General features: G+C 38.8%; 1 protein-coding gene across 10 annotated transcripts in view; it reads left to right on the forward strand.

Annotated features, from left to right (window-relative positions):
• Nucleotides 1-17,707, forward strand: part of CEP170 (centrosomal protein 170kDa) — an 86,219-nt gene extending 68,512 nt beyond the window's left edge. For 6 of the 10 annotated variants that reach the window (XM_012731006.1, XM_012731008.1, XM_012731009.1 and 3 more), the window contains 6 exons: nucleotides 2,621-2,798; nucleotides 4,682-4,852; nucleotides 8,648-8,736; nucleotides 13,281-13,374; nucleotides 14,108-14,159; nucleotides 15,511-17,707. In XM_012731006.1, the coding sequence (XP_012586460.1) occupies nucleotides 2,621-2,798; nucleotides 4,682-4,852; nucleotides 8,648-8,736; nucleotides 13,281-13,374; nucleotides 14,108-14,159; nucleotides 15,511-15,800 (874 nt within the window). In that variant the 3' untranslated portion in view covers nucleotides 15,801-17,707. The remainder of the gene's footprint in view (nucleotides 1-2,620; nucleotides 2,799-4,681; nucleotides 4,853-8,647; nucleotides 8,737-13,280; nucleotides 13,375-14,107; nucleotides 14,160-15,510) is intronic. The other 4 variants (XM_004691048.2, XM_004691047.2, XM_012731010.1 and 1 more) reach the window with 3 other exon arrangements.
• Nucleotides 17,708-20,121: the final 2,414 nt, after the last annotated feature.

Consider the following 20,121-nt stretch of genomic DNA (forward strand, 5'->3'; position numbering starts at 1 on the left):
GTTTAGCCTGAGTGGACTGTGGGGGTGGCTTAGACGTGTCCTCAGAAAGTTCAGAATCGTAAAAGAAGGAAAAGGTGTATATGAATAATAAAGCAGAGCTGTGAAAAGTTTAGCAAGTGTGAAGGTTGGCTCTAGTTTTAGATCTGACAGAATATCAGTAATGGTGACCAGACCGAACCAAAGTTTAGCACAAAACCAGTTAAAGCAAAAGGGACTCCGTCTGAGGATTGCATGTGGTTTTATGTGCTTTGAAGCTTCGGAGATTTTTTAATGGAAAATGTAACTTAAAGGGAGATAACTCTAAAAGCATTGTATAGAATCGTTTGAGGGGACAAAGGCTGAGGGAGAGATTGATGATCTGTGCCGTAAGTTAATATGCAAGGGGTTTGAAGAGCTGAGGTGTGTGTTAGTGAGGGCGCAGATGTGATGTGGCCCCTCAGAGGAGAAGGGTAACAGGACCGCATTTGATGATTCCCAGAATGGGAAGGCAGAATTTAAAATGATTCCACAGCTGTTCAAATGGGATGCAGATAAGAATAAAGAACTTAAAAGACAAGTGGAAAAAATACCTCTTTACTAAGTGTTTATGACCTTAATTCTCAAATGGTCACATAAACTCTCTTGGACCTCATTTTTTCTTTTGTGTACAGCATGATGGTTAACACCTCTTGTAGGGTGTTTGTGAGAATTAAATGAGTTGATGACCATAAGGTTTCCATATCGTGATGCTTATCACAATGACTAATATTATACCATAATGATGCTTATTTATTTATTCTAAGCTTTCCGCTTCGCCATTGTAGCCCTTAAGGCTATTTATTGGGTTTTTTGTAGTACCTTTTGGTATTTGAAAATTCAAAAGATACTGACCATAATTGATTCTCTTGGGTCATCTGCTTCAGTTTACTTAGCTACTCCTTTTAAACCTATGCTAAATTTTTATATAATTGCTAACCTTAAAATTTTGTAATTTTTAGTTAAATTCTTATACATTCCTTGTAAGTTCTTTTTTTTTTTTAAAGATTTATTTATTTGTGCATACAGACCTGGGGTACAGGCCAGAGGCTCAGGGGCGGTGAGAGACTTCACCAGAGACAGAGTGGGGAGCAGAACAGGCAGATGGACGACGCACACTGCTGAGGGCAGCAGCGGGCGGGCGGGTCAGGAGAGGTCTGCCGCGCCCTGTGGTCACCTCCGGGGCAGGCGGGGATCGAACTCAGGCGGAAGCGGCTTTAGCTTCTCAGTGATGTGCTGTAACCCGCTGCGCCACCAGGGAGGGCCCCTTGTAAGTTTTTTAAGTTCACATTTTGTCCATTAAAAAATAAGTTTGTATGTACTTTCGATTTTAAAGTGACAGAAACTTCACATTAAAAGAATGTTCTCTCATCCCACAACCTTCCGTTAGAAACAGACAAGATGAGTCTCTGCCTAACTGATGAATAATTTAAAAAACTCCCGAGTCTCATTGAAAATATTTTGAGAAAAATCAGGGTTATCAAAGTTAGATTTTAAAATTCTTCCTTTTTAAAAAATAACATTTAAAGGAAGTTCTATTTTCTCCTTTGATTACCACCATTAGCTGTTTGTTTCGCTTACCAGTCCAGGGAGCTGAGCACAATTAAATAACTTCATGGAGATGAGCACTAAACCTGGACTATGGCCTTGCCGCTACTTCTAACACAGCCGCTCAGCTTCTCCGAAAATGTGTCCATACTCATAACCAGTTGAAGGAGACACATCACTTCGGAGGCTGAGCTGGCCTAGCGAGTGCAGCCAAGCAGTATGAAGTGCTGTCCGTCGGAGTTCCGGCCGCTTGGTCACCTGAAGGAGGTTGTGAAACTCTTTGAATAATGATTCTAAATGAACAAGCAGGACAATACTTAAAATGACAAAAAAAAAAAAAAAAGCAATCATATTGAAATGCACTTACCACAGTTTCTTAAGTGATACGGTAATTCATAGTCGCAGTTAGTGTCCTGGGATAGAACGGCTTCGCTGTGGGCTCGATGCCTCTAGGAACTCCATGACCAAGTGTTTGAGAAACCTGTCGCAACTACAATGTGATTTCTGTTGGCACCAAAAACTCCAGTTGTGTTAGTGGCATTACTGTTGATTGCTGGCCACAATTGATTCTCTTGGGTCATCTGCTTCAGTTTATTTAGCTACTCCTTTTAAACCTATGCTAGAGGTTAGTGAAGATAAACTGGGAATTGTTCTTTCTCATTCAAGTTTACAGGCTCCTTGAATTCTGTCACCTGCCCCCCCCCAAGTTTCAAAATTCCTGTCGCATATGAATATTCATCATCAGCATTAACAGTACATTTTAAAAGACCTCTCCTGTATGTTTAGCATATTTTTCAAAATGTGACTTTTTTCAAAATGTGACGGCTTGTCATTCGTACTGAATTTAGTATTCGTAATTTTTGAAATTAAGGTTGAAGATGTACTATAAAAACAGTTCCGGCATTGCCCAAATATCTTACGGTCTGGTACAAATCTTAACGTAGGTCTACAACTTAAGTGACTGACTTTGGCATACCTGCTCTCTCGTGGCATAACTGGTCACTTCGAGAGCTGTTACTTCACAGGAATTAAACTTGTTCTTTAAAATTATTGCCAGGATCAGCCAAGATCTTGCACTCATTGCTCGAGAGATCAACGACGTAGCGGGAGAGATAGACTCGGTGACGTCGTCGGGCACAGCCCCTAGCACCACAGTAAGCACAGCCGCCACCACCCCTGGCTCTGCCATAGACACTAGAGAAGAGGTAGGAGATCTTCATGGAGAAATGCATAAGGTTCTTTCTTTTCTTTATTTCTTTTGCTTTTAGCTTTTTGCTTAGTTCATTTTAGTTACTTCACCCTTCCTGTTTGCATGAAGCTTTGCATTTTCCAACTTTGCTTTAACAAATTTCTTTTGTTTTTGTAGCAGAACTACTAAAGGCTAGCTCTTGGCCTGCTGTTAACACACAGTATAAAATCATTCAGAATAAGCACTTTGCTAATGAGTGGTGGATAGTTTTCTGCAAATGTAAATTTAAATAGCATTTGAAGAGCAAACTGAAATTGGGTAAATGTTTAAAATCTGGCTATGAAATAACTCCAAGGAAAAATATTTCATGGCTAACTAACTAGAGATCATCTCTACTAGCAAAGAACAAAAGTTAGATGGTTTCCACTACTTTTTATTATTTTGTTAATGAATATAAAAAATACTCATACTCCAGGATACTGGACATTGAAAATTGAAATACAAATACATATTTAGGCCATTTTAGTATTTTCTCGTAAACTCTGGAATGCAAGTTAGCATATATACTGCTCCTCCGTCTCCAGAGGGCGCCATTGGCATAGCATTGTTCCAGAGGCTTCCTTTAACGCGTGGCTTTAGTGGTAGGTACTCTGCTCCCTCTTGTCTATTCAGAAATGCAGAGATTGATATTTGAAATAATGAATTAAGGTTTTATTAATACAAAGTTACACTCTTAAATTATTGCCTGGCTGCTTTGTTCTACAGTGTCAGAACTGAGTAACTGGATGGAGACTGTATAGTTACAAAGCCCAAATAATTACCTTTGCTACCTCCTACTTTAATTGCATAAAATTATGTTTAATATAGTAGCCAAAATGACTAGCCTTTTCAATAAATGTAATCCTCCGCTGTGCTAATAATATATTTTCTTCGGTTGCTCTGTGTCACATTCCTTTATTACCAAGTTCTTGAATGGTTGTTTTTCGCTTGCTGTTTTCCCTTTCATGGATTGTGTGATTTTATAAATGGTTTCATCATTCTATGTAGAATTTTGTTATCACATAGATCAATTGTAAATGTATATAAAATCATCCTCATTGGTGAAAAACAAAAGGATCTCCTTGGTGTCAAGACACACGCAATTCTAGCACCCTGAAAATGAGGAGGTTTTTATTTTCTCTGCTTTCTTAGCAAAGTTTTACCTAACATGATCATCTACTCACCCAGACCTAGTAAAATTACCCAGGGGCTTCATTGAATAGACTTTCACTTTTCCTTTTTGTTTTCCTTCTGAATCTTGAGCCTGCTCTCCCCTCAGTGAGCCTCGGTCACTTTGGATCGTCCGTGGCACCTGCGCCCCAGGTGGCGGCGTTCCCACTGCGGTGTTGTTTCTGTGCCTTGTTGAACTGTAGCTGATTCAGACCAGCATGCTTATTTTATGTATTTAAAATTATTTTCCTTTTGCAAACTTAGAGTTTGCAGTTTATCTATCTGTGAAGAAATTTGGCACCTGGATTTGGGGAGGAAAAAACAAGATAGGAAACTAAATGAAAAAGAAACATTTTACACTGGTAAGGCTCTGTGAGTAACGTGAGCTCCTCGTCCATCTACATGGCTCAGCCTTTTTTTTTTTTTTCCTGCCTACCGTCAGTTTTCCATTGGGGGGATATCTTATTCGTGGAAGAATTGAATTTTACAGAGTTACATATTTTGGATTTTGTAAATGAAACCTATATAGATGAACATCTTTTCTGAAAAGCACCTTTGATGTGTTATAAAAAAAAGAGAGTAAATGGTTTATTGAAGATACCATGCTTTTGTTCCTGAGAATGGAATAACATCTGTCTAATCATAAAGTAAAAGTTGCAATGCCACTCTCTGTACTTTTACAAATTATTCTCATAAGGACTTACTTCTGTCTTAATGTAGTTGGTTGATCGTGTTTTTGATGAAAGCCTCAACTTCCGAAAGATTCCTCCGTTAGTTCATTCTAAGACACCAGAAGGAAACAACTGTCACTCTAATGACTTAAGGCCTCAGTCAACAGAGCCTCCTGACCACTTAACGATTACAAGGCGCAGGACCTGGAGCAGGGATGAAGTAAGTAAACTGGAAATATAAAGCCTGGGGGTGGCAGGTGTCACGTGGCCGATTGGTCGGAAAAAGAGAAACTATTTAGGAAATAGGACAAGGAGAAAATGCTTAATGGGTACAATGAAATTGCCTCCTGGCATCACATCATTCACAAATCACATCAATTCCAAATGAATGAGTTCCTAAAGGGTGACAGCAAAATTTTAAAACTTGCAGTAAAAAATGTAGGGCATGATTTAAGAGATACAGAAAGAGCTTTTCAAACGAGAAAACAAAAAAAGACATCCTAAGTTTCTACTTTGAAACAAAGGATTGTTAACGTTTGACTAATTAAAAGACTAGCAAAAAAATACCACCTGAAAAGGATAAGGATAGAGAATATACAAAAACTCATGCCAGTGAATTAGAAAGGTCAAAACAACACAGTAGAAAAATGAAAAAACGTGAACATTTTCCCAAAATGTTCCTATGGCTTAAATATATACAAGGAATATTCCTCTTCATGAGTGTTCACAAAACTACATTTCAAGACGTCAGTGAGATTATTTTATATTCATTCAACTCGCAACAAATTAAAAAGTCTAAAGATGTTAGGTTTTGGAGAGGACATCGATTTTCTTATATGCATTCACTGTGTTGTGCTGTGGGTGTTAAGTAATGCTGTTCAATTAATGCAGGAATGCTGGTGGGTTTTAAATGAATGCCGTCACTTTGGAACATAGTTGAACATTATTTCTAAAGTGGAACATAAACTTACATGATAGCGCGTTTTGCCGCCAGTGTATGCCCGTGAACCTCCCATGACCGCACGCAAAAGGATCTTTACAGTAGCGCTGTGGTCAGTGACATGGCAATAATGTATGTGCTTCTGTCAGGACAGAAGTGAATGTATGAACTGCTATGTCACAAGTGAAACTGTTGGGGAGCCACCAGAACTAAAGCACTGCAACAAAATGGGTGAATTTTAACAGTGTGCCAATAAATGAAAAAAAGTTCTCTAAGGATCCTATAATGCGGTTGTTTCATAACAAATGCAAACACACACACACACGTATGCACACAATATATATTTAGTTAGGACAGAAACAGATGCAATGAATGATACAGCAAAGCAGTGATGAGAGGAATTCAGGGAATCATCTTGGAGAGAGGGAGGCAGGAAGAGAGGATATAAGATAACATATTACTAGATGTAGGTTGTGTGTCAGCTGTTTCTTCCTAACAAACTCCAAAAATAGCAGTGGCATAGAGCAGGAAGTACTTATCCCATATCCGTGGTTTAACTGGCTCAGCGATCCATTGCTAGTTTCACATTTAATCCCGGTTTTCTGTGTCTCTCATAGTACTTGGACTAGTGGGCTTAGCTGTGCTGACTTTCGTCTCCGTTGTCAGATACGCAGGCACTGAGAACACTCCAGGTCTGCCTGTTACATCTACCAACATCCTATGGGTGACATAAGTCCTGTGGCTGAGGGCAAAGGCATGGTGGTGGAAAAAGTGGAGATAATTAATATTGTTTAACAGATCTATTCTGTCACAATGGTTATGATTAAGTACTGGTTTGGATTTAGGTGATAGATTTATACGTGCTTGCTATATAAAAGAGAGAAAGTGTCAAGTTGGACCAGCGATGTGTGTCGTAAATCAAGAATTATGCTTAGTTTGGACCAGTGCAGATAAAAGTTGTGAACTTGTCCTTAAGAAAGGTTAATATGGCATTGACAAATCAGGGAAAGATGCTTTTGGAAAGGTTTATGGTAATGAAAAGTAGATGAAAGGAGTTGGGAAAATGGAAGGATATAACGTATTTATTCACAAAAGAAATTACTTCAAATAGCCTAGTGGAAAGAACTAATGAGCAATAAAATATGTTATAGCTGTGGCTGCCATGTGAGAGTTGAGCAGTACTGGTGGAAGGGCTGGGCAGAAGGAGGCTGGAAGGGCGGATGCAGTCGTAGGTTGGCATTTACGGATCTGTGGACAGGAGCTGAAAGTTAGCTGTAAGTGTGTGTAGACACGTACAGGACGATGGCAGAGTGTCGTGGCCTCCGTAGCTGCCTCTGCAACATACCAGGTAGCTTTATGACACTTTAGGACACGCGCCCTCTGTCCTGGCCTCATACCCCGTTACTGTATCCAAGAAGGGCTCGTTCTTGCCCGTGTTCATTGTGCCCTGAGGTCTGGAAAGATGAGTCCTCTAAATGTAGTAAAACTTCCTGGGACAGTTTCATGCGTTTGAAGAGAATGGAAACATCTAGTAGATTGGTTATCTCGAGGTTTGTAACATTCTTTTAATACATATAACCCTAAACTGTACGGAGTGGGAATGAGAGATGCCCTTCTCTGTGTTAGAGTTGATTCTCCGACTGTCAGCCTTCCTGTCTTCCTTCTAATGCTGTGTCTAACTTTCTTCCTTGGCTTGTTTCATCACAGTTCACAAAATACCATTATGCTTATTTCATTAGCCCTCCCTTGCCTTATGTTGCTTTTCAGTGTCCTAAATAATTCTGTATTCCCCCACTAAATTCAAATCTTTGTCATTGTCACGTTCTGGTTTCCCGTGAAGCCTTCACTTGAATACACACAGTACTGAATTGCAAAATTCAGCACTCACTTACCTGCCTTCTTCCTTATAAAACATTTCCTATTTCTATGACTGTTATCTAGACTTTGAAGCTTCACATCCAAGGCAACATCTTATTTTCTGGATTTTCTCACAGAGTTCAATACAGTTCTGACATATAAGGAGCTGATTCTGGAGCCCACATCTAGCCCCAACTTCAGTCCTTCTAGTGTTGCTTTATACTCACTCTGCCTTTCATGGTTTAGTCCTTGGCAAACTTCTGCTCACAGGCTAAATCCAGCCTGCCACCTGTTTTTATAAGCAAGGTTTTATTACTACACAACCACATGCTCCAGTTTGCATACTATCAATATCTGCCTTTCTGTGATGTGAGTTGAGTGGTTGTGACAGAGGCCATGGGCCTAACTTCTTGACTGTGACCCTCTGTCGATGTTTACCACCCCCAGCTTTGTCCGTGAGTTTCAGCTGGCGTGATCCTAACCCTCGGCCTAGAACCTACTATGTTACATGAATTTGTAAAATGTACATCTCCCACTACTCTCCAAAAGAGATCATGGGTTTTAAGTTTTTTGGTCTTCTAGATTTATGTTGACAGAACACATGATAAGCTTATTTTTTATCCCTTGTTGGTAATTTGAATTGGAGGCATGAGAGAGACAATATCGTGATGATAAATGAAGATAGGATAATATGGATTGTTTTTGAAAGAAATGATAGGACCCAAATAATACAGAAAGTTGGCAAGCTATTTAACAAAAAGAATTTCCTGGGCCTCGTTGGTGGTGCAGGGGTTAAAGTCTCAGCTCTTTAAAGCTGTTGCCAGCCACTGTGGCATAAGGTCCATCCCCAGCCAGAGAGTAACCCACATGGTACCCCAGACCTCTTCTCCTGTCTCACCCGCTGCTCCCCTCAGCAGTTTATTTCAGTAGACCCGCCTGTTCTGCTCCCCACTCTGTCTCTGGGAACTCGTCTCACTCCCACACCTCTGGCCTGTACCCCAGTTCTTACATGCATAAATAAATAAATATTTTTTAGAAAGTAATTCCTTTGTTAGTATATATTTCTCTTAAATTAGTTACATAATGCGATATAGTCTTCATTGATCTATCACTAAAATTGGCATAAATACAAAATTCCTATAAGCATGGAGAATTATGACTACTGGCGGTAATACAAAGGTGATATTTGAACCGGTACTTTTTCCTTGGATGTTTCAGGTTATGGGAGATAATCTACTGCTGTCGTCCGTCTTTCAGTTCTCTAAGAAGATAAGACAGTCTATAGATAAAACGGCTGGAAAAATCAGGTATTACTTTGTACTTAATTTTCCTAACTTTAGTTCTTTCCAGCACAGTTAAATTTGGAGTGATTTATATTCAACTGCACTGCTTATCTGAACCAAAGTCGAGGCACAGTTCCTGGTATTAATAAGCTTGTGTGTGACTGAGACCGACAGGTTTCTGAAATCGTGCAGTAACTAATGGATAAGCTTCAGTATTCTTCCCTACAAATTCAGTCGAGGCCATCACAGGGCAAGGTGGGCCACCTCCGTGTCTGGATGACGCGCAGGGAGCAGGCCGTAGGAGCAGCTCGTGGAGGAGTTGCCGTGGGAGGAAGCTGCGTCACCTGTGGAGGGAGAGCGGTCGCTAAACTCGGGAGCACATCCCGACGCCACCCTAAAACAATCACAGATATGGCCGCCATAACAAGACTCATTTACAGCCCCCGCCAGTGCTGACACAAGATGTTTGTAAATAGCAGGTGACCGGTTTAATTTCTCTGAAATCAAATGTGAACCTTCAAATGTATATATACATATTTAATTTAGAAAGAATTCAATAATTATATTGCTGTTCATACTTTACTTTTTCTATGTAATTAGTCACTTTAATAAGAAGAAATATGAAAATGACTGTGCTTGTGTGGAATAGAATTATTAATTGCAGGTTACAGAAAATAAGCAGATGAGAAAATTAAGGCAAATCACAAACAACTAACTTAATTCAGATTGGCTTGTTCTCAGATGAGGTAAAATGTAAATTTCTTGAGAGCAACTATCCTTATCTAATTAAGTACCTAGAATTTATAAATTACGATTTCTGATTTAGTAAACATCAAATTATTATTCTATAGAAAAAAATCAAATATATTTAAAATTTTAGGGATATGTGAGAATTGATAAAGGTGTAAAATATCTTGAAAAAAGACTGGATAGTAAGTAACATAATGGTCATCACTAAAATAATTTGTAAAATTACGTACATGTACAAGGACTCCTTAAGAAAACCAAACATGCAGTTTCTCTTTAACTGTTCAGTCATGATGCCTCATCCTTCCAGCCAGATTTGGAGGGGTGATACATCACTGATTTTTGTTTTTTAAGTAAAGATCTTATTAATAGAAGACCAAGTTATAGAAGCTTGTATTATGATCTCATTTGTATAAACTTGAGAAATGAACCTGGAGGGAAAAAATAAACATATAATAAATGTATATACAAACACACTCATGGTTGGTGTTAGATATGTATGTTCTCGTTAGTAAAGTTCTGTGTTTTATGTAAAATACAAATTTAAAAAGTGAACAGAGAATCTGGTACATTTTTAAGAATATAAATACATAGGATCATGTTATAAAAGAAAGCTCAAAGCAACCTTATGAAAATATACTTCAGAAATTCATGTAGTATAGCTGTATTTTCTAATTTCTATAATTAAAATTTTAAAACACAATTAAACCATGCCCAGACATGGCTTGTGAGTCGTAGTATTCTTTTCAAATAGAATTATAGATGCTTATCCAAGTGAGAGCCAGTAAAATAGCAAAATAATTTTTATTGAATAGCAACGTAGCTAATTTGAAAAATCATGTAGATAACTTTTTAAAAATTGTTTCAGAGGTACCTTTTTTGAGTACTGCGTTGCTCCTTAAAAGCAACTATTTCAAGTTGTTGTTTTTTGCTACCATGAAAACAGGCTCTTTTCTCTCTCAGTAAAATTGCAAAGCGTGACCCAGATAGCTAAAGTCTACATGGTATTAGGTGGGATGAGGCCTAGGGGGTAGTCGGGGATGACGCTGGGATGACAAGGAGTGACCAGCGTAGGGATTTTGTGAAGGAGTTTGGACTCTATTATAAAATGCCTTGAGAAGGTCATACAACAAATTTGGGCCCTCTTAATAGGCCAAAGTTATCTATAAAAATGCCATGCAATGATATCAAACTGCCAACTGGAAACCTTGAGGTTTCCGTACCTAGAAATGGGCATCCCATGTTCTTCAGCCTACTGAAATACAGTAGTGATGAAATACAGCAGCTCTCCCAGTGACGGGGTCCGCATTCAGTGGCCATTCTCTCTTTCTACGGGCTGTTCCTTACCAAAGAGTTATCTTTCTCACTCTGCACTGAATTCATCTCCAGTTTCCCGCTAAGAAAAATACTTTTGTAACTTTTAACATTTTCATTGTGAGACCAAAGAACATTTTAATTGATTGACTTTGCTGTCAGAAACTAGTAAGTTGGGGGGGGAAAAAAAGTCAACATGCCTTAGTAAATTTATGTTTTAAAATAGAGTACTTGGGCCTCCCTGGTGGCACAAGGGGTTAAAATGCAGCACTGTGAAGCCATCCCCAGCCACTCTTGCAGGAATTCAATCCCAGGCCAGGGAGGTGACCCGCATGGCACCATGGCACGGCAGACCTCTCCTGTCTTACCTGCTGCTCCCCTCAGCAGGGTATTCATAGATCTGCCTGCCTGTCCTGCTTCCCACTCTGTCGGTGAATCCTCAGATTCATGTCTGGCCTGTACCCCAGTTCTGTGTGCATAAATAAATAAATCTTCTTTTCAAAATCTTAAAAAGTAAATAAAATAGAAGGCTTTAGATTACTTTGTTCCATTCAGTATTAGTGCTAAATTTTGCACTATGACAACCTCTGCGAAAGGCAGTGAGAAGAAGACATCTCTAGAGAGTTTGCCATCTGTCTAGCAAGTGAGGCATATCTCCAGTTTCCTACTTAGTATACAAGACAGCATGTGATAGATCAGTGCCAGTTAGAGAAAAGGACCCCTTCACCTAGGAGTATCAGGGAAATTTTTGCAGCAGAGGTAATACTCAGAGATAGGTACAGCGTTTGGTACGCAAACATGTTTATAAGAGATTAGGGGTCTGGCCCTTTTGGAGCCTCGTGCCTGGGTGGTTTGGGAGACTGCTAGTCTTGACACTCTGGGCCACAGTTATAAATGCAGATGCCTACCCAGGTGTGCATAAAGGAATACCTGTTGTTGAGTTGCTTTCTGTGGGTTCAATAAAAAATAAGCAAGAACTGCTTTGTAGTATTCTCATTGCGTTCCATGTCAGAGTCACCCCTCAAAGTACATAACGTGAACAGACATGGCCCTATCTTGCAGACCACCAGCTGGCAACCCCTGGCTTGTACATACTGAGGAACAGTGCTAGTAGATAGGTTATACTGCTTATCTCGAGGTAGATTATACTATACCATACTGTAGTGAATGGGTAGGTTATATATTAATATATAGAGATTATAATATCTACTAGTATAGATAGATTATATATTAGTTATAGTCTTAATGATGAGACTTTTCCCCCTAAATCCAACTGCTTTATCAAGAAGAATTTTAGTTTAAAAGTTAAATAATTGAATGAAGTTAGCTTTGGAACTTAATGTGTTTCCATGATGACATTTAGTGAAACTACTATTTTGAATCTGTGTAATAAGATTACTTAAAAGCTATGATTTTTTTCCCTGAAGATCTATAATGACCAAAAAGGCAATCTAATATCTACATCTCTAAAACTGCTGCAGTTTTTATGTCTTGCAGATTCCAAAGCTTTAGGAAGAGACGGTTACCACATTTGAAAGACAAATCTGTTTTTTTTTTAAAAATATACTTATTTGTGCACACTGAACTGGGGTACAAGTCAGACTTGCAGGGGCAGTGAGACAATTCACCAGAGACAGAGTGGGGAGCAGAACAGGCTGACTTACGACGTATACTGCTGAGGGAGCAGCGGGCGAGACAGGAGAGGTCTGCCGCCATGTGGTCAAACGCCATGTGAGTTTGATCCCTATCCCGGGATCATGCTGAAGTGGCTTTAGCTTCTTAGTGCTACATTTACCTGCTGCGTCACCAGGGAGGAAGGCCCCAAATCTAAATTTTTTATAAGTTAAGATACTTGAATTTAATTTCTAACTTAAGTATCCTTATTTTTATTGGCAGTTGTTTTTATCAAAAAGATAATGTCTTAACTCTTAAGAGACATTTATGTACACAGGAACTAACATAGTATCCAAGGAAAGATGCTAAGTACTCTAATTTTCAATCTTTGAAAATGATGTTCACACTTTGCTCAGTCACTAAGAGGCCTTTTCTACTATAAAGACATCTTAATAGACACAGTTGCTCATAGCTAATTTAAAATTCTATCTTGAGTTTGGTATGCATATGCTTTCTCTCAACAAAGCTCTGCTTTTGTTAGGAGTGGTGGCTTATGTGATAAATTGCAACTATTAGGTATAATTTTGCTGTTATATCAGCTACATTTTGCTGTTATATCAGCTACATTTGCTTTATATTTGGTTTTCAATGAAGAGACATTAAAAGGTGTGTGTGGGGGCGGGGGATTCAAGCCAGTTTTAAAATACAGATCTCTCATGTAAATGAGTTTATTGGAAATAGTTAAGTCAGTATTCCATTTGCAGTTCATGTGAAGCTTAGTGTTTCATCAGCCTGTACAGCTTTAAATAGTTACTGTGGCTTTATATTATGGTTTAAAATGTAATTGTTTTTAAAATAACAAAAGTAAAGTGCTTATGTTTTTTGATACATAGAATATTATTTAAAGACAAAGATCGGAATTGGGATGAAATAGAAAGCAAGTTAAGAGCTGAAAGTGAAGTCCCTATTGTGAAAACCTCCAGCATGGTATGGTAATTTTTCTTGAATATTGAAACATTCTAATAGCAGAGTCTTATTTAAGAAACAATATGTGTATTTTTAAGCTGTTTGGTTTTTTCATATTATAAAAGAAATGCACTGATTCAGGAAATTTTATATCTTCAACTGCCTCTTACTAGGTTTAAAAAAAACTGGTTGCTTCAACGTTGCAAAGGGTTGAAAGAAAAGGAATCTTTTTATGGTTCTCAATGGTTCTCACTTTTGTACATGCTTGTTTTTGTAATATTTTCCTATTATAAATGAAGGCAATCTTGAAATAAAACTCAAATATAAGTTATTTCCATTTACTTAATAGATTCCTTGTTCCCACGTCAAAAAAATTATACCAGACTTCATAGTTCAAGGAACTGTTCTAAAACTGAAGTTGCAGTTTATATATTTTCCTGAAGACACTTTCCTTAGACACTTGCACTAAGTTGTTGCAAAGTTTTAACAGTGCATGTTTTCAAAATCTTGTCTTATATAGTTGTAGTGTCATGAACTTTTTATCTCATCTGATTCAGTGATTCCATTTCAACATTAAAGTTTCATAATTCACATCTCCTTTACTGGATATCCTAATTACTTTGTGTCTTACTGCTGCAAAAGTAGTGCTTGTGTAATTATTCCAGTTAAGATGAGTGTAACAGTCACTGCTTATCAGCTTATTACATAAAAATATCTTAATGTGAACTAAGTTTTATCACTGCTTTTGCTACAGGAGATTTCTTCTATCTTACAAGAGCTGAAAAGAGTTGAAAAGCAGCTACAAGGTAAATTGACAATGAATTAAGTATAAAATAAAGAGCTAACAGTTTAAGATAAATAATGATAGTATCCTAGTGATGGATCTCAAAATATCATAGAGAGTTATTTGGTTAAATGTAGCAAAATATCGGGGCGGGAGGAACGTAGAGTTCTACATTTCCAAATTACTCATAACAGAAGTTTTAAAGCAATATAAATAAATGTCTTTTATTTATCATTCTTCATATATGTAAGTACTAATTTATGAAAAATATATGATAATGCATTAAAGTGTTGGTGGCTGACAGTGTTTGACAACCAGCAAGCATTCTTTATTTGATTTGACAACCATCATGTTAAATTTGGTATGACCCAAATTATATTGTATTCTAACACAATAATAGTTTGGATAAACTACAAGATAGGAGGGCATAGTGGCCAGAAGAGGAGGGAGAGGAGAAAAGGAAAATGCCCTCCTACTGTTACGGGCCGTTGTTTGGTTTGTGTCAGAGCTTAATCTTGCATGGATGCCTGTGTGTGTCTTGACCTAGATGTCCTCGAAGATGCAGTAAGCAGCTCTGAGTCAGCTGCCCATTCTCCTCAGTCTTTACTGCTTGATTGTGCTGGCCCTGGTTAAGTGATTCTCAGCACTTGGTTCATCAAGTGCACCATGAGTAATGCGACCCCCTGAAATAGTCTCTCTCAGCCAGTGGAATAGGGATGTACTGTTAAGGGGGTTTTCACTGATTCTTACATCTGTAGCCCGTTCTTCTCCAACTCCCATCTCTATCCGATGCAAAGTTGAAAACTACTGCCCAAGATTTCACTCATCTACCCAAGGAACTTTTGAGCTGCCGTGAGAGCCTATCATCCTGGCAAGGGGGGGCTCCTTACACCTCAGTGAGCTACACCCACTTGTGCCTGGCTGGCACGTAGCACTCTCATTCTCCTGACCTCCCAGCGCTCAAGTTACCTTGAACCCCACTGCAGTAAGCATCTTGAATCATCTGAGTGAAAAATAGAACTTGGAATGTTTATGACAGTCATGACCAATATTTCAGTGTACTCTCGCAGTAATAAAAGCAAATTTCAGAGATCCTCCCAGATTTCCTCATTGCCAAATCTCAGCCCTCCAGCAGCTGTGGAATGCCCACCAGTGAGCCTGCTCAAGGATCCTGAGAAAGTGTTCAGGTCTGAGTAACCTACAGTGTCGGTCAGCAGCAGAGTTATTGCACGGGGTTTGCAACACAGCTAAGAAAAGTTGAGTCAAATTTAGGCTCAGGTATCAGTAGTTGAATTTCATAAACTGGGTTCATAGGTTCATATTCAAACCTCACTGCATCTGCGTCTGTTTCCCCCATCGTTCTCTTCCGGCAGCCATCAATGCTATGATTGACCCCGATGGAACGTTGGAGGCTCTGAACAACATGGGGTTTCCCAGTGCCCTCTTGCCGTCTCCACCGAAGCAGAAGACCAGTCCTGTGAATAGCCACGGCAGCCCGGGTCAGACACCGACACTTTGCCCACCAGAAGCTAGGGTCCTTCATCCCGCTGCTACCTCAGTCTCAGCTGGATTTGAGAATACTGAATCTGAGGCTGATTTCAGTATACATTTTAATAGGTTCAACCCTGATGGGGAAGAGGAAGATGTTACAGTACATGAATGACTTTCTTTTTTGATTATTAGAAAATAATTGCCTGTGGAATGACTAGGAATATTGGAAGCAGCATAGTGTTGACTTACACAAAACAAGACAGCTTGGCCAACTACAATCTTGTTATCCGTCATCTTTATTTATTTATTTTTACCTATAATGTGGTGTCCCACTAATCCTTTTAAACCATTTAGATAACCACTTATTGCACATATAGGAAAAAGCATAGTGTGGCAGTTTCATTTTTTGTGATTTTTAGATTTTCGACTAGAAATCTACGATTACTTCCTTTCCCTTCATAGATTGTTTTTTCTTCTTTCTTTAAGCCACGCTGTGACCTACAAGCAAACTAAATTCCCAATATTTCTGACCCCCATGTCTCCTGTGCCAAGCTGCTCCCGAAGTGGACTTCCTCTTCATCTGTACAGATTTGTTAAACACTTGCTTCTTAATCATAGGATTTATTATCATCATTGGATACAACTGCTTTTGAAGCCCCCAGTCACACTGACCTTTCAAAACAGGCATTCTTGTGTTCTGAAATTTTGCAGCACATATTTGATTTGTGTAACTTTGTTGCTACATAAATTGGGGTTTACAGAGATGAGCTGTTAATGTCGGCACTAACATCCGCTGGGAGTAGTAGGTGGACATACCTGTAGGAGAATAGGACTAACCATCTTTTGTACATAGGAGGTTGATAATTCTGTATTTGTTTTAACTCCTCAATGGCTTACTCCACTTTCAAAAAATCGATTTGGCACTTTTTTTTTAACGGAAATAAGATTTTTGCCTCTCATTTTAGGACAAATGGTAACTAGAATGATTAGACAGATAGTTTAGGTGGAGTATATTTTTAAAACTACAAACATGTATATTGGTCCTGTGTTACTGAGTTTATATGTGACAGTTTAAAATTTTTTCTCTTGATATGATCATGAAGTTAAAATTTTCTTCATTAGGCAATTTGGAGAACAAGTAGTCATAAGATTAGTTGATAGTTTCACTCCCAAGCAATGAATTACTTCTGTGTATTTCCCTGTAGGACCCAATAGTAAATCCTCTCTGTCATACATTTATAAGGACCCTGCAGAACTACCGTGGTTTTGGGCATATACTGCTGAACAGGAAGCCTGTGAAAAAATATCTTCAGTAAACTTGTTATTTTTTTCTTTCCAATAAGTTCGCATTTGGGTAAGTTTTAAAAGAAAGTAATTACCTTTTGTGTTTCCAGAACACTGTAATTTGGGTGACTATGAATTCAGTTAAATATTAGTAGTAGACTCGGATTTCCCCCGTGACCCCATCTGTCCATAAAGGTTAAAACTGCAACTTTTGCAACTTCTATGAAATGGACTTTAATATTTCAGCAATAATTCTATACTACATATGTTTTAAGAAACTAACTCTGCACACTTAAAACGTCACAGGATTTTGAAAATTCTGTACTATTGGGCCAGTTAAAGGTGCAAGAAAAAAATAGAGATGTAAAAAACAAGCGTCTGTTATATAATGGAGCTCATATTTTCTTTAAATTAGAAAAATGGCAAATGAACTATACTCCTTATAAAACTCAATCCCCCTTTCTATCTAATAATAAAGGAAGATTGAAAAAGTTTTTAAAAAACATGAATGGAAAGATAAATGCTTTGAAGGAATAAATGAGACATTAAGACAGGGTCGATCCATTTGAAAAAAAGTAGGACAAAAGAATCCCAAATAATCACCATGTTCCCTCTTTCGCGGTGTTTGGGTACAGCTGATAGCCACGTGGAGAAGAGAGAAGTTGGCTTAGGAACACATTAGCATCTACTCTGCTTACATTATTGCTTAATTGTTTACACGGTTTTGTTTAATTATAAACATTTGGCCTTTTACTATGTTGTCTTTATTTTGTATGAATACATTATTCTCCTTATTTATTTTTATTACATTTATTACTTATGTTATTTTGTTATGCATTTACACAACTCCATTTTTAAATAAAGTGTTTCTGGAACTTTATACAAAGATTGTACATTTTGTTCCTTCTACCATCTGAGTTCACTCATATGACGTAACTATATGCACCATGTCCTAATGCTTAGTCCAGTAAAGAATCCTACAATTTTAATTAATACTTATGAACATCATACCGCTTTTACTAACAAAAAAATAGTTTCTTTGCAAGTTCTAGTAAATATAATTGGTGTGATTCCCTAATATACAGACACAGGCTTTATTTTTAGATGGCCTTTTGGAACTTAAGATTTATGGCACTGTTGCATTTGAGTACCAAAGAAGAAATTTAAAATGTCTTGGACATTCTGAACTTGAGAACTATCAATTTATATTCGTTTTCTTCTTTGTATCATCCATACTCAAAAACTTTAATATCTCCCTGTTACTGTTCACCATTCTGTTCTCCACTTGATGTTTGGAGGCTTTCCACTATCTGACCCGATGTGTCGGTAAATGCCTGATACAGTCTCTGTGCAAGTTCCTGACAGTCTTCAGCTTTTTCAGCCCTGTGCACTTGCTGTTTCCTGCCGCTTCTTCCCGCTCATCCGCATTCCTTCCATTCTTCAGAATTCACTAACCTCTCGGTAAAGCTCCCCTCTTGACTGGGCCACAGCAAGAGTCTTCTTTGCACCATCTCTCTCCACTTCCCCCTGCCCCCGCTCACACACACCAAAATACTCTTCAGACATCTATGCCATTTTCCCTCATCTGCCCGTGGATTCGCTTGCTTTATCTCTGCTTGGCAAGAGCCGAACTTTTGGAAGGAAACTGGACTTTGATCAGATTCATTCCTCATTAATTAAAAATGTGGTTCGCCTCCTGCAAAGCAAGGGCCACATCATTCCAAGTTTCCCCCCGTCCATGTGGTCACATAATCCCTGTGCACAGTTCCAGCAGCCTCCAAGTGTGTGCTGACATCTAGGCACCGAGGTAACTGGCAGTGAGGAGAATAAGCGTGGCTCCACAGACTTCCCTTCCTAGCGTAGGAAAATAATAGAAACTAAGTGGATGTCAGGCTGCATTCTGCTTGCCTCCCGTGAACTGTCTACATAGCTCCTCTCTAGGAACAGTTTCTTAAAAATAAGTGCATCCACTGTGCAATGGACTGTTCTGTTGAACACTTTTTCATTCTGCTTTCCAAGAGGCATGTGTGGTCCGACTTCCAGCGTGCTCTCTGCCCTTGACCACCCGCCCGTCTTTGCTGTCGTCAGTCAGACCTACAGGCTCTTGAGTCACCTGAAAGTCATTTTAGTTGGCATTACACAACTTAGCACTGGGTTTTAGGTAAGGTACAAGGAAGTCTGTCCCCCGCTGTCAGATGTCTGAGGGAGCCCCATAGGCTGGTGGACTTAGTAAATGTGCAGAAATCTGCGTTGTTTGTTCGATGACCAGTCTAGAGGAAGTAGAACTGAGGAGTGTCGGAACTCCAGCTCTCAATTAGAGCCTTGTTTAATAGACCCTGCATTTCCTTTCCTCCCCTCACACCGACTTTATTGCTTCATTCCCTCCCCCCCCCCACACTCAATCTGTGTAGCACATTTCACTACCTGTGTTTTAACTTTTGTTCCATATTTAATACCCTTGGTACAGTTGCACCTACTGAGATTATCAACATTTTTAATTGATGAAAATCTTAGAATTACTCCTGTAACTTTACAACTTGCTTCCTACTATAAGGCATATGACCTTAATGGTGAACATTGTTTCAATTTTGAGAAAATAGTAGATTAGATCTCCAAATAATAGACATTATAGTTCAATCCCTTCATCCCTATTTGAAGGAATTGAAGCACAATTATAACCACTAGTGCTGAGTGAGAAAGCATCTCTGACCAGGCTGACCTAACGTTAGGAAGCAAATGCAGATTTCAGAAAAGGCGCAAAGTCCAAGAACTTTGGCAGCATGATTTGATTGGGGGGTTGGCGTTAGTATCCGAATACTCTTGAAGTTTTCCATATTTTGCTTCTTAGGAGATCACTCATGGGAACCACAGTAAGTGTGACAAAATTGATGATGCAGAAGAATATTATCTGGCAGTGAAATGGAGTATGACGTGCTACACCGTAAAGGAAGCTTTGATAAGAATGTTGAGTGAAAGTAGCCAGTCACGGCAGCCACAACGGGCAAGATTCTGTCTGTGGGACCTGACCAGAATAGAAAAGTGGAGCCAAGACTAAACTAGGGTGTGGGGAGGGGGAAGGAGGGTTGGGAGTTGTGCTGAAGGGTACAGATTTTGGAATTATGAAAATGTTTAAAATTGGGCTGATGTTTGCACAGCTGTGAGAACATACCAACTATGGAATTGTGCACTTTAAGGGGCTGAATTGTCAC

Source organism: Condylura cristata, unplaced genomic scaffold (genome assembly GCF_000260355.1).
Source record: "Condylura cristata isolate star-nosed mole 26May11 unplaced genomic scaffold, ConCri1.0 scaffold00029, whole genome shotgun sequence".
Classification (NCBI taxonomy): Eukaryota; Metazoa; Chordata; class Mammalia; order Eulipotyphla; family Talpidae; genus Condylura; species Condylura cristata.